This window comes from Myxocyprinus asiaticus, chromosome 10 (genome assembly GCF_019703515.2).
Source record: "Myxocyprinus asiaticus isolate MX2 ecotype Aquarium Trade chromosome 10, UBuf_Myxa_2, whole genome shotgun sequence".
In the NCBI taxonomy this organism is placed as follows: Eukaryota; Metazoa; Chordata; class Actinopteri; order Cypriniformes; family Catostomidae; genus Myxocyprinus; species Myxocyprinus asiaticus.
Window position 1 is genome coordinate 38,454,741 of NC_059353.1, and position 13,605 is coordinate 38,468,345.

Genomic DNA, 13,605 nt, shown 5'->3' on the forward strand with positions numbered 1-13,605 from the left:
ATTTTGGAATTTTGCAGCCCACTTATAACATCCAATCTACTTACAATACAACCACTTGGTGACCTCCAACAATGCAGTCTTTGTCAGTGTGAATGTAGAATGTACCTATATTCTATAAAAGGGTGGTCCTCCCTCATGGTGGCTGCCATGTTGAGATTGCATGACCAGCCGATTACTACTCACTTTATCTTGAACACTTTTGGTTGTGTCACAAATTAAACATGGGTGAAGAATATGCCTGCAAATAAAGCATTTCCACAATGACATTGGTAACCGAAAACGTTTATTTTTTCCGCGATTCTGCATCCACACCCATAGGTGTCAGTATAAAGTCAAAGACCACTGTTGTAAAAAAATGCTTGGTGCACCTTTAATACTGCATGTTCAGCCTAAATGTTGTTTGATTCTAATTCTTTTGCTTGAAATGTTTAACCTTTCTAAAACAGAAAGACCCCTGGAACGGCCAGATATTCCCAACCAAACACCCCACCCCTTCCCCTTCAACACCCACTCTTTCTCTGGCCTCACAGCCTCACTAATGCTCTAACATGTGTTCTAACAGCCAGGCTGTGTGGTAAAGCTCTTCTCCCTGCCACTTCTTCCTATCGCATGCTAGCCCGGAGCAGTCGCATCCCTCGCCCCAGCATGAGTCAGGGGTGCAGCCGTGACACCAGTCGCGAGAGCAGCCGCGACACAAGCCCTGCTCGGGGCTTCACTCCTCTTGGTGAGTAGAGCGCATTAGTGGTCGATTGGAGCCTAAACAACAACACCACCCCAATCCTTCCCAACACCCTACCTCCAATTCTGTTGGGCCTCAATTTACTACAGTATGGATCTACTGTCCCTAGCACATGGGATGTCAAATTGTCTTTTGCTTGCACTGTCATGCATGTACTAATATGTTCTCAGGGTGCTTCAGAAAACTGCTGCAATTTGGACACTGCTCCACACTTAAAATACAGGAATTTCATTATATTAGATAACAAAATATCAAACCAAGTGGCATCTGCAAGTAAATTCTGAATCTTTTCTCAAAACTAACTTCACTTTTCTGAGCTGTTTTTGCAAATACTTCTAATCAAATGATCCCAAGGCAACTTTTAGTGGATATATGAAATCATATCCGTTCAATGCCGACTTACCAGAGGTCTAGTTCATAACATTTGCTATAGACTATTGGCTATGTTCCACTAAGTTTGACAACCATAAAGTGTCTAAATACTTTGTCTTCATTTTGAGCAATATGTCCATTTTTCTATCATTTAAAACATAAATAAACATTTTAGTTTTGTGAAAGTTTTGCTTGTAAATTGTGCTTATGCTATTCTTTAAAGTAATTGTCACTTGGTTTGATATTTTGTTGGTTTGTTGTTGCAGTGACATTCATAAATTTTTAAGTGTGGTTTAACTTGTGTCCTTAAGTACATTTTGGGACCACTGTATATATCATGTAAATACATGGTGGCCATATTGTTGGTTTGTCCATAAAAAATAAATGCATGTGTCTTTTTTTTATTTGTTTTTATTTGAGGATAGTCTGAAAAGGCAGCTCGTCTGATTTTAGAAATTTCTTAGAGGAAACAAGTGCAGCAAAATACTGAAATGTAGAACACATTGCATTGTGTACGCTTCCACCATTTCTGAATGCTGTCTGCACTATAGCGGGCAGCAGGGAGAATCAGTGCTTGGTCATTGGTATCAACTGACGGCATATTTGACATTTGTCAGTATAATGTTGACTTATTAACTGTGGCATGTTGGATGTTTTGTGATTGCACTCGGTGTGGTGACATTGTTTGTCGTAGAGCACTAACCCTCCCTGGGGTGTCACCCCACTTCCTGTCCTCTTGCAGCTTCCCGACGTCACTCTCGCTCTACCAGCGCGCTGTCCACGGCCGAACCCGTGGGCCAGTCAGGTGACCTGCATGACCCCTATCCCTGCCCTTCAAACCGGGCCAATCTTTAGCATGCCTTCATACTTTTTTTTTATTTTTATTGGACTGTAACACCAACACCATGGGTTGCCAGATCAAGTTAAAGCCCTCATACTCCATGTCATTGTTAGATTTAGATGCTAATCATTCATGATTCAGTATACTACTGGAGTTTGACGTTTTATGCTTTTCTCGCCATGTTCGTACGATTAGTATCATTATTCATCTTGATTATTTTTATTTGCTTTTCGTTTTACTTTTCATTACAGTGCTTGTTTACACTCGGTTGGTGGCATGTTTGGCAATAATCACTTAAGTTCTCTGCTTCATATATTCGATTTTGTACACTTGCCATATCCACTTATTTTTAAAGACTTGCTGCTTGCATCGCTGTCATTGCTGATCATGAATTTAAAAGGAAGTTTTTGTCATATTTGTTTGCCATTTTGTGCTGTGATTATCATAGAGATTGTATTTATTATTTGGAAATAGTCAGTGTTTTGGATTTAGGACCCATAATGTACTTCACACACTTTTTTTCACTTGATCATGCAAAAAAACCATGCATTTTCTTATCAGTTAAATCAGTATGGTTTAATTTTGGTTTTAAGGTGAAGTGTGTAATTTATAGCTATTCGTTGTGTAAACAGTTTGACTTTGTAGCTATAGTAAAAGCAGTAGTTATTCTGTTTGTTTGAGCATCCCGATCAGCCAGACATAACAACATAGTTTCAGCCAGGGGGATGAGATTGTGACAAGACTATCTGTTTCCCGACCAATGGAATACAGGGGAGTTTTTGAGAAACCTGTCTGAAAACAGTAATTATTACACACTTCACCTTTAACTTCATTATGCTTTTCTGTTTTTGGTTTAAAGCAGCCGTAATTCTTATTGCTTATTCTTTTAGTGCTGGTGCCTTTTCTAGGCTTGTGCCTCATATGATGTTGTAGGTTTTTATCAGAATGTCATCCACAAGTTTTCTCTATGACAAATGTATTTATTTTACATTTATTACCAGACTTGATGTCCAAGATGGTAAGTTTTTGCCTGCTCATCTTTGTCTGTCCTCACTACCTTGTCCTGTGTTTTAACTCTACAGATCGGTATGGTCTGATCCATCAGGCCCGCATTTCTGCATCTGTCAATGCTATGAGGGTGTTGAACACAGGCACAGAAGTGGAAGCAGCAGTGGCTGATGCCTTGGTAAGAATCCTAGCCCACAGTTGAAGACTTGATCATGATAAATTGAAATATTGCTCATTATCTGATCTAGAATAACAGGAGTGATACCTCTGTATGCTGTAATAGATTGTTTACAGGCCCATGACAGCACAAACAGTTCATCAGTTGTGCCCCAAAATTCCCCACAGAAAAATACTGAAAATCTTTAGACGAGCTTCGTTCAAGTGTGAACATGAAAGCAAAATTGACCCTATTTGCTTTCTTAATGCACATTTCTGGTCTTTTGTCCAAGATTTCTCTGTCCAAGTCATTTCAAATAAAAACAAATGGTCTTTATTATATATTTCATAAAAATTGTATAACTTGCTCAACCTCTGTAATCACTTTATGTTTCGGCTAACATTACAAATCCCTCATACTTCCCTCCAACATTAGACAGTAATAATAAGGAATATTCATTTATTTTTCATACCACAGGGCAATTTAAGTGAACTGCAAAAGTTAACCAATTGTATTATTAGGGTGCAATTTTCAGTTTGTGCCACAACTGTTCTCCCTTTGAAATGTCTGCATCTCTGTGCTCTTCCTTTCTTGGTTGTCTTCAGCTGTTAGGAGACTCCAGGAATAAGGTAGTGCTTCCATTCAAATACTGTTTGTACTTCCATTTATTTATTCACTAATCAGAATGACTTATACCATCATGAGCTGTCAAGCAAATAGCAAGAGCATTTTGTGCACCACAAACATTTGCGCTTGTTCCATTAAGTTGGTCAACGAGCATTTCATCTGCACAGTCTCATAATTTTCTGCACCAGCACCACAAGTGGTTAAGATTAATTTCGTTCATTTTGCTATCCATCAATTTGGTATTTATCTCTTCATTTTATTAACTGTATTCATCACCCAGTGCTGTTGAGTTCGGAAATGTGTATCATCATTAATTCACGTGTGCCAACAGTGCAGGATTAAGTTGTAAAGCAGGGCAGATATTATGCATCAGTGTGACATATCCCCTTTTGCTGCATAAGTAGATGTAATTACCCCAGTGTGGCTCACTTTTCACTTAAGTCATCTGCGCATACTGTACTAATGATTTGAACTCAAATGGTTCTAAATGCATTGCCAACTCCTGGAAATTGTCTGTGACTGGGTTGAATTATTCATGACTGCCCCACCAAATATCTGAACTGTTATTAGCCACGCTCCAGTGCTTAGACTGGAGAAACATTTCAAAGTCCAAGGGTTATGTTGGTGTTGAAGTAATAGTTAATTTAGTAACCAAAATTTGAATAGCCAAAAATGAAAATTCTGTCACTATTTACTCACCCAGTCATTTTTTTCAATGGAACACAAAAGTTGAAACTTGTGAAGATTTGTTACACTGCTCTTGCCATACAATATCATAACTAATATCAGTTAGTAGTGACTAGGGTCTATCAATCTTCAAAAGTGAAAAGAAGAAAAAAAAAATGGAAAAAAGCCCAATAGAAGTAGTTCACAGGACTCATGATCTATATTCCAAGTGTTTGAAGCCATACAATAGGTTTATGTGAAGAACAGACCGAAATGTATGTCATTATTCACTGATAATCTTGCCTTCCTCCAATTCTCACATCTAGCCCGCATTAACTTCCAGAATTAAAAAATGGTACATAATGTGTTTGGTTATTATGACTTCTTCTTCTTCTTCTATTACAAGCACAAGAACTAATGGCATTTTGGTGCCAGTGACATTGACTTGCCACTTTTAATCTGGACAAGCAGGTGAAGATTTTAAGTGTAATTTTAATTACAACTTAAATTAGCTTCAGCAGACTAATTCAAGCTTAAAAAGTTAAGAATATTTTTTATTCCCAAAAACAGTCAACATTATTAACTAGGTACCTTCTTAAAATCATCCTGCAATCTATCCTAAAAAAAAATAATAATAAAATAAAATATGATATATTTGAAAAAATAAGATTATGATTTTTGTGAATTCGGCCCCTTGCCCCATGAACTGTCATTGTATGGCAATAGATGCGTAAGGACTCATTAAACAAAATTCTACTTTTGTGATCCACTGGAAAATATAACAGCATTTGGGTTTGGAATGACATGAGGGTGAGTATAAAATGACAGAATTTTTGATTTTGGTTGAACTATTCCTTGAGTGACAGCAGAACCTAAACCATCTTTTTTTTAATGCTGCATGGCTTTCTCATATCAGCATATGTATGTTTTAATTGAGTAACGCATGCTAAATTGTTAGTGAATTCCCCTTACTGACAGCTTTAACAGCCTTCTAACCTGCTCCATGTTCTCCTCAGCGCAAGCCATTGAGACGGAGGTACGAGTCAGATGATGATGCCAACAGTGATGCCTCCAGTGCCTGCTCAGAGCGTTCCTATAGCTCCCGAAACGGAGGCATTCCTCACTACCTGCGGCAGACAGAGGATGTGGCAGAGGTGCTGAACCACTGTGCCAGCTCCAACTGGTCAGAAAGGAAGGAGGGCCTGCTGGGCTTGCAGAACCTGCTGAAGAGCCAGCGCATTCTCAGGTGGGTGTATTGAAGATACAAATTAGTTTTTCAGAATAATCGTTTTTTTGGCAAACTATCCCTTAAATTATTATGCATTAAAGCATGTGAATCTGTATTGTTCGATTCTTTGTATCTTGCATTAACGTTTGTGAATGACCCGAGTGCTGTTTCACTTAGCTCTTGGTGTGAATTAACCTTTTGTCTGCGACTCGGTTTGCTTTTTCGGTTTATTCTTGGTGTGAACGTTCCTTTAATCATATGTTTTGTGTGTTTCAGCCGAGTGGAGCTTAAAAGGCTATGTGAGATCTTCACCAGGATGTTTGCAGATCCTCACAGCAAGGTAACTTGTATGAGGACGCCTCCTTTCCCCATTGCTGTTTTGAACACACTTTATCTACTTACCAATGGCTGCATTAATAGCAGAATTCCAAATAAAGGATTTTATAAAATAATACTTGAACGTGTTGTGTCGTGTGAAATGATTATAAATAAATAATCTTCGTCACTATGGCTTCTTTTAAATTTAACATGTTTGTCAAGCAATAAGTATACCTGTCTAGAACTAGGAAGCGGAATGAGTTTGCACTAATGGAATGTGTTTTTTCCTGTTGTTTGCATGGTCTACCTTGGTGTGGATTTTAACAATAGAGAGTAAGTGGATTTTACATACCTGAATCATTATGTCGTATTGATTCATATAATTGTATATTCTTTATTTAAATGGGTTATTTCTTCACACACACCATTAATGGTGCTGACTAAGGCAATCATCACAATAACTACTGCTGATACTTTGGGTTAGGGATTTGAACAAATCCCCAACCCTAAGTATTAACCTTTGCACACAGCTCATCACGTACTGTTTGTGCTACAGACTTGAATAATACCTCAAAACTTGAAGTTTATTGAGAACAGTGTTGGGTAAGTTACTCAAAATAAGTAATCCGCTACAAATTACTAATTATTTATCTAAAAATGTAATAAGATTACTTTACTGATTATTTTAATTTTAAGTTACTTTCTGAATCACTTTTCCTAGATTTTGTTTTTTGTTTTCCACTCAAATTGAAAATGTCTATATTTCCACATTCACTATCGCACACCTTTCAGCTGTCACAGAAACACTAACAGACATACATATGAATTAATATTTTAAAGGTATTATACAGTACATATTACTTTAGTGCAAGTAATGTACTTAAAAGTAATTACTTCAATTGAAAGTCAGTAACTGTAATCTGATTACAAGAATTTAAAATGTAATGTATTACAGTATTTTTGACTAAAAGTAATTAGATTACAGTAACTAACTACTCTGTAATCGGATACACCCAACACTGATTAAGAAGAGGTGTGCTATCACTTTTCTAAACTATCAAATTTAGGATTTTCATCAGGTGGACAATAAACTGGTGAAAAAAATTCCATAGACTTACATTGAAGGAGGGACTCGAGCCATATCTAGCAATCTAATATCATGGAGATTGGGCTCATTTAACTTGGGCTAGTAACCAACAACCTAGCAACATCTTAGCAACCACCCAGAACATATTAGCCCAGGGGTTTTCAAACTAGGGGCGGCAAGGGATGCTAGGGGTCCACAGAAAATTTCAGAGAACAAAAAAGTGTAAAAAGGAAATACTTTTAATTTTAATAATATCTTGTCTTTAGTAAAATAGCAATACAAAAGCCAATTATTTAATTTTGTCTTTATAATATCATCCTTACAGTGGAAATGGGTCTTTGTACATGAAAATGTGTACCAGTAGATGCCTTTATACCTTAAGATGGGGTCATCAGCAATGCACCATTATAGTTGGGGGTCCTTAGCATCAAAAAGTTTGAAAAGCCCTACTCTTGCCAACGCATAGCTTCAATATCGCTTTAATAACCTCTCAGAACAATCACTATTCACAATGTAAAAATCTTGTTTTGTGATCGTATGTGTACTTAGTGTGGCTGATAGTTTGATATTCTGCTTCCAGGTATTTAGCATGTTCTTGGAGACTCTGGTGGACTTCATCACTGTGCACAGAGAAGATCTTCAAGACTGGCTCTTTGTACTGCTCACTCAACTACTGAAGAAGATGGGAGCTGACCTCTTGGGCTCAGTACAAACTAAAGTCCAAAAGGCCCTGGACATCACACGGTTAGTCTTTAGAGGTAGTTCTAGTCAAGATTTTTCAAGACTCTAGAAGCTTGACACCTTGTTCCTCTGTTTTCTTTTAGGGAGTCTTTTCCTTTTGACCAACAGTTTAACATCCTGATGAGATTCATTGTTGATCAGACTCAAACCCCCAATCTTAAGGTATGATGACTGCTTACAAAACCCCATTTGCAAATTCACCATGTGCGGATAAGTCAGTAAATATTGATGTTCTTGATCTTACAATGCAGGTGAAGGTGGCCATCCTGAAATACATTGAGTCCCTGGCACGGCAAATGGACCCTGCAGACTTTGGGAACTCAAGTGAGACCAGATTAGCCGTGTCCCGCATTATAACCTGGACCACAGAACCCAAAAGCTCTGATGTTAGAAGGGTGAGTCTCCATGTAGACTGGGCTACAACATGGTTTAAAGGAATAGTTCACCCAACATTTTTTTACTATTATTTTTCCCTTAGAACACAAAAGGAGTTAAAGAATGTACACACTCCTAATGACTCCTAATGAGGAAAGAATGACAGAATGTTCATTTGAAATCAATTATTCCTTTAAGCTGTTTGTTGTTGCATTCATATTGTAGTTGTAAGGTTGTAGTGTAAGTAGTCTAACCTTTTCTCCACAGCCAGTGGAAGAATTGTTATTTATATAGGTTAATCAGTTAATTAGGATCAATTAATCACATTTAACGGATGCAGCACATTTATTCCCGATTTCAGTAGTAGCCTAAAGGCAACAAATGGTCATCAGTCTCTTCTATTATATGCTACCCTTTTAATCCTGTTGCTCTGACATGGTGGCCCAGACCCTTCATAACTGGGCAGGTGAGGAGTTTTCAGGCAGGCCCAGCACTACAGCTCTACTTCCAGGAGAGGGTCACCTGGAGGAGAGGTGCAAGCAGGTAGTGCCATACCATACGGCCTAACCAACAACAAGCACGTAACCGCTGCACCTAACCATGTGCCCCTCACTCTAATCTGCATCATTGCCTTGCAAAAATACTGCTGAATACAATCTCTTTACATGCAATTCTCACAGTTAATATTACTGAGTTTGTTGTAATATTTAGTTTGTTTAGGTTTTCCTTTTCATATTCCTGGTAACTCTCCACTGCTTAAGATATTTTTGTTACTTTTCACAGAATAACAGTGAGTGAAGTAATGTCCTTGCATGTGTTTAACATAAAGCAGAATTGAATTATAGACAGCTGAGCTCTCTATGAAAACTGAAGCCAGTTGATGCACTAAAAAAATCATCACAGTGTCCATTCTTTCTTACATTACTTAGATAATCATTAATAGAGACGATAAGAATAATTCAATTCCCATCTCTTCAATTAAGTGTGCCTACACACTAGAGAAAGCTCTGACAGAGCAGTTTACGGATAGAAATGCTTTTGAGGGTTTGGAAAGAGCTGGCTCAGATTGAAATCAAGCAGGAATACAGCAAATTGGTTTTCCAGCGTAAACTGTGTAGGTTTTCTGTTCATAGGAGCACAGCAGTCATAGTTTCTTCGTTGCTTATCTTGCATCTACGACAAAAGCTGTTCAAAGTCTCTCTTTCTCTCTGGAATTATTCTCGGCATGGTCAACGTGCGTTACCTTTCACTGCCTGGTTTGTTGTTTGACTGCCTCTTTCATGATGTGTGTGCTGTGTTGTGCAGGCTGCTCAGGTGGTGCTGATCTCACTCTTTGAGCTGAACACGCCTGAGTTCACCATGCTGCTGGGCGCTCTGCCTAAAACATTCCAGGATGGAGCCACCAAGCTCCTGCACAATCATCTGAAGAACTCAAGCAACACTAGCAGTGTGGTAAGATCTAAGTGCATTCTTTTTTTCTTTCTCTTAGGAGATTGTATAATAAAAGATCAACATAAGAATATAACACAAGAACGCACATTAAGCAACAGACAATGTTTTGGCCAAGCACTCACATCTGTGTACGCATACTTGCATAAAGTATGTTCATGGCCTTAAAGATGATTTGAGGTAAAGAAGCAAAATGTATCATTTGATACTGTATGTTATTATAACATATTCTTGCTAAACAGTTTTGATTATTTCACCATTCAAGTAGATAGGACCCGTACTTACAGTACTACTTGTCTTTGGCCTAGATATAATAGCCTATTAATGGTAGTCCCGCCCAAGACTTACACAATTGGCTGAGCCAGAAAATGATATCTCAGACTGCTCATACAAACATAACAATAGTATTTTAGCATAGAAAAAAAAATCACATACTTTACCTTTAAAGATTAGAATACAATTTTTTACAGTTGTCTTTTGTTTTATTATGTATAATTTAACCATTTCATCTTTGTCTTCTTTACAGAGTTCTCCGAGCAATACAATGGGCCGCACGCCACCCCGGCACCCAACCAGCAGGACCAGCCCCCTCACCTCTCCCACGAACTGCTCACATGGTGGGCTGTCACCCAGGTAACTTGTGTACCCTTCTCTACTTGCATATGCCTACCCCACTAATGCATGATCTCACTCAGAGCACAGAGACCAACTACAGCAGTTTCAAGAGTCTGTTTTAACACACTGACACTGTTGCCAACATGTGCTTGACTTCAGTGTAGCACTTGCTATATTGTTTTCTTTAGAATAGGTTTTTTCCCTTATAAACCTGAAACCCTTAAATTGAATTTCTGCATTGGTAGGGGTGGGCAGTATGGCGATATTGTATATCACAGTAATTTAATGTAATTATACATGGTAACTGTATTTCTGTCAGATATTTTTGATGGAAATTCTGCAAAAAAAAAAAAAAAAAAAGATTTATATTTTAATAATGTGGCAATGCCTACTTTTGGTTAAGTACTTTATAAATGAAAGGCACTTCATCTCATTTGATTATTTTCTCTTTTTATTTTCAATTTGATGGACGCAAGTCAAGAGATATGATTATTTATAGCAAATGAATGGTAAGTCTGGCATAAGGGCAAAAAACGCTTCACATCATGTACCACATGATTTTAGAATATTTAGTTGAACTAATATAGCTAAGACACCATACTGCCCACTCCTATGATTAGGATTTTGTCTTGGTCTGTGAGAATAGTCTTTAAACAATGTCCACTGCGAGCACAGATAATGATTTAGGGGTTTCTGGTTCATAACATATTAACCTATGCTGCTAACCACTACACTCGGACTGGACCACTCTTTCTTTTCTCTCTTCCTCTTCTGCCCTGTTCTCTCCCTCTCCGGCCGTTCTGTGGGCACAGTCGGTTATGGGGTTGGAGTGTCGATGGGCTTTTAAAGCATCCCCCTCCCCCTCCTCCTCCTCCTTCATCTCACTCCTCTATTCCTGCTGGCCCCTCCCTCAGGGCCTTCCGCTGCGCCCTGTCAACAAGGTAACTCAGCTGCTAGCCTGTCATGGCGAGGAGGGGCGGGACGGGTGCTTAGATTCCCACCCACTCCCAGGGACCTATCCGAATATGGGCTTGTATCAAATCATGTCATTTCAAATACAGAAAGGATTTGCTCCTAAAAGTAATTTAAAAGATTTTTAATCATGACTGAAGGAATCTATAGATACCAAGCTCATGGTTTTAGTACATATCTTGACCCATAGGTGGCACTGTCACCAATCTTTGCATGTACCCTCAGATCATGGTCCTGATGAAGCATACCAAGTTTTATTTTGATTGGACAAAGCATTGCCGAGATACAGCCTCACATCTTGTTTCATGTCGACCTTGTTAATTTTATGATGCCATAACTTTAAAAACAAAGACGAAAATCTAAATTCTGTATTATCATTTATATGCAGCTCAGTCTGGAGGTTATTTTGAGACATTGTTTGGGCAAATCAGACCAAGTTTGAAGGACATTAAACGTTTAAACGATAAACGTCATAATCCAAGATGGTGGCTACTGTAATGTAAGGGTTCTATTTGAATCATCAGGAGGAGAGCAGTCCGACAAAAATAATTTAAGAGAATTTTGTTTCTAGGACAAACTGTTCAAAAGATATGCGCAAAAGAAAAGTGAATATATGAACTGGTGATGGTGCTATAGAGTTTGTCCTAGAGGTCCCAAATATGGGACTATTCATGACCACCCCTATCAATGTGCCAAATGTCAGCATTTTCCTACGAACGGTTCTATGGGCTGCCATAGACTCCCATTGGGGAGGAGGAAGAATAAGAAGAAAACTAACAGCGCCTTTGGCGCTTTGCCCCTAATTATTTGGAATCAGGAATACACTTCAGATGTTGTAAATGTTAGAGCTGTTGGCATGATGACTCTTATAACCATGAGCATGTCAGTTGGCATTAAAAAACAGGGTTAATAAACGGAGCTCATTTCTGGGTCTGTATGTTTTGCCTTTGGTCTAAGTGTTGCAGTCTACCCAACGTCAGAGTTTAATCTCTCTATTTCTCTCTCAGTATGCTGGAGTATGACACAGAGAACATGAACTCTGACGAGATCTTTAGCTCGCTGCGTGGTGTCACAGAGGCCATACAGAGCTTCAGTTACCGCAGCCAAGAGGACCTGAATGAGCCAATCAGACGCGATGGCAAGAAGGATGATGCTGTGAGTCTTTGCTTTAACAGTGGGAAACAGGAACAAGGACACAGATTGGGAATTCTATGACCCAAAAATATTCTTATTTTTTTATGAAACTCTAAACTGCTGCAGAATTGCAACAGTTTGCCATTTTAAACAGAGATGAATCATTGACGTTGAAATGTTGAACACTGTTGTAGCATATGAATCACATCCATAAAGTATATTCTTGTTTATTTCATTTTAATTTACCTTTTCATAATAGAGCTGTTCAGTCCTAAAACCTGAAAGATAATTGGCATTTTTGAGCCATTTTGAGCTTGGAATTTCTAATGGGTTTTTAGAATAGCAGTTTTTGATTTATGATTTATACGTAACATTTGTCAAACACGTAAGCTCGCATCCTTGTTCTGCATACAGAACATGGGCAGTAGTGCTGATGCTACTTTAAAACATTCATATTAGCCAATGTATTCAAGCAATCAAAAGAAATAAGCCTTCTGTGTTGGCATACAAATTTATGTCATGACTGAACAGCTTTATACAGTATGTATCATAAGTATGTATGTATGTATATATTTGAACACTCTTTGTCTTGTCCTCTCTCAGGGTGGGAGGGAAGGGGCATCTCCGGGGTCTGATGCCAGACTGGGATTGGATGTAACGGAAGGGGGTCGAACCGCCTTGGATAACAAGACATCTTTGCTCAACACACCATCCCCACGATCTTTTGCTGTGCCACGGTCACGTGAGTTTGCCCCCTATGGCTACGGAGACACAATCACGGCCTATGATAAAAGCGCACTGAAAGAGGCCGTCTTTGATGACGACGTGGAACAGTTCCGTGACTGTGAGTCAACGCGCTTCTCTAACTCCATGCATCCACTTTCACTGTTTTCATCATCTGTACTCCATACTGCTCCCATTGTGTGTGATTTTTGTTAGACCATCTTTAATTGTGAAAAACTAATGAACAGATTAAAAAATGCCATTTAAAGCTGATGCAAAAAATATGAATAGCAAGAAAAAGCATACAAGAATGTCTAAGTAAAAAAATAAAATAATAATAATAAAAAATAAAAAAATTTGTTATATAAAGCAGTAAAATGTATTTTATTCATGTAATTTTATTAGTCAAATATCTTTCAGTGGATGCATCAGACATGTTCACTGAAAATATAGAAATATTATCAGAATATAAATACATAATTATTGTAAATATAAAATTGGTATATGGCACAGATTGTGACCTTTAGTATATTTGTAGTAAACTTAAATTTCA

The 13,605-nt window shown here is 38.2% G+C and overlaps 1 protein-coding gene across 1 annotated transcript in view; it reads left to right on the forward strand.

Annotated features, from left to right (window-relative positions):
- Positions 1–13,605, forward strand: part of LOC127446879 (CLIP-associating protein 1-like) — a 109,824-nt gene that overhangs the window by 86,798 nt on the left and 9,421 nt on the right. The window contains exons 24-38 of the mRNA XM_051708183.1: positions 617–724; positions 1,854–1,916; positions 3,035–3,138; positions 3,723–3,746; positions 5,427–5,656; positions 5,915–5,978; positions 6,287–6,289; positions 7,624–7,787; positions 7,868–7,946; positions 8,036–8,179; positions 9,465–9,611; positions 10,135–10,241; positions 11,036–11,164; positions 12,203–12,350; positions 12,933–13,173. Coding sequence (XP_051564143.1) covers positions 617–724; positions 1,854–1,916; positions 3,035–3,138; positions 3,723–3,746; positions 5,427–5,656; positions 5,915–5,978; positions 6,287–6,289; positions 7,624–7,787; positions 7,868–7,946; positions 8,036–8,179; positions 9,465–9,611; positions 10,135–10,241; positions 11,036–11,164; positions 12,203–12,350; positions 12,933–13,173 — 1,755 coding nt within the window. The remainder of the gene's footprint in view (positions 1–616; positions 725–1,853; positions 1,917–3,034; positions 3,139–3,722; positions 3,747–5,426; positions 5,657–5,914; positions 5,979–6,286; positions 6,290–7,623; positions 7,788–7,867; positions 7,947–8,035; positions 8,180–9,464; positions 9,612–10,134; positions 10,242–11,035; positions 11,165–12,202; positions 12,351–12,932; positions 13,174–13,605) is intronic.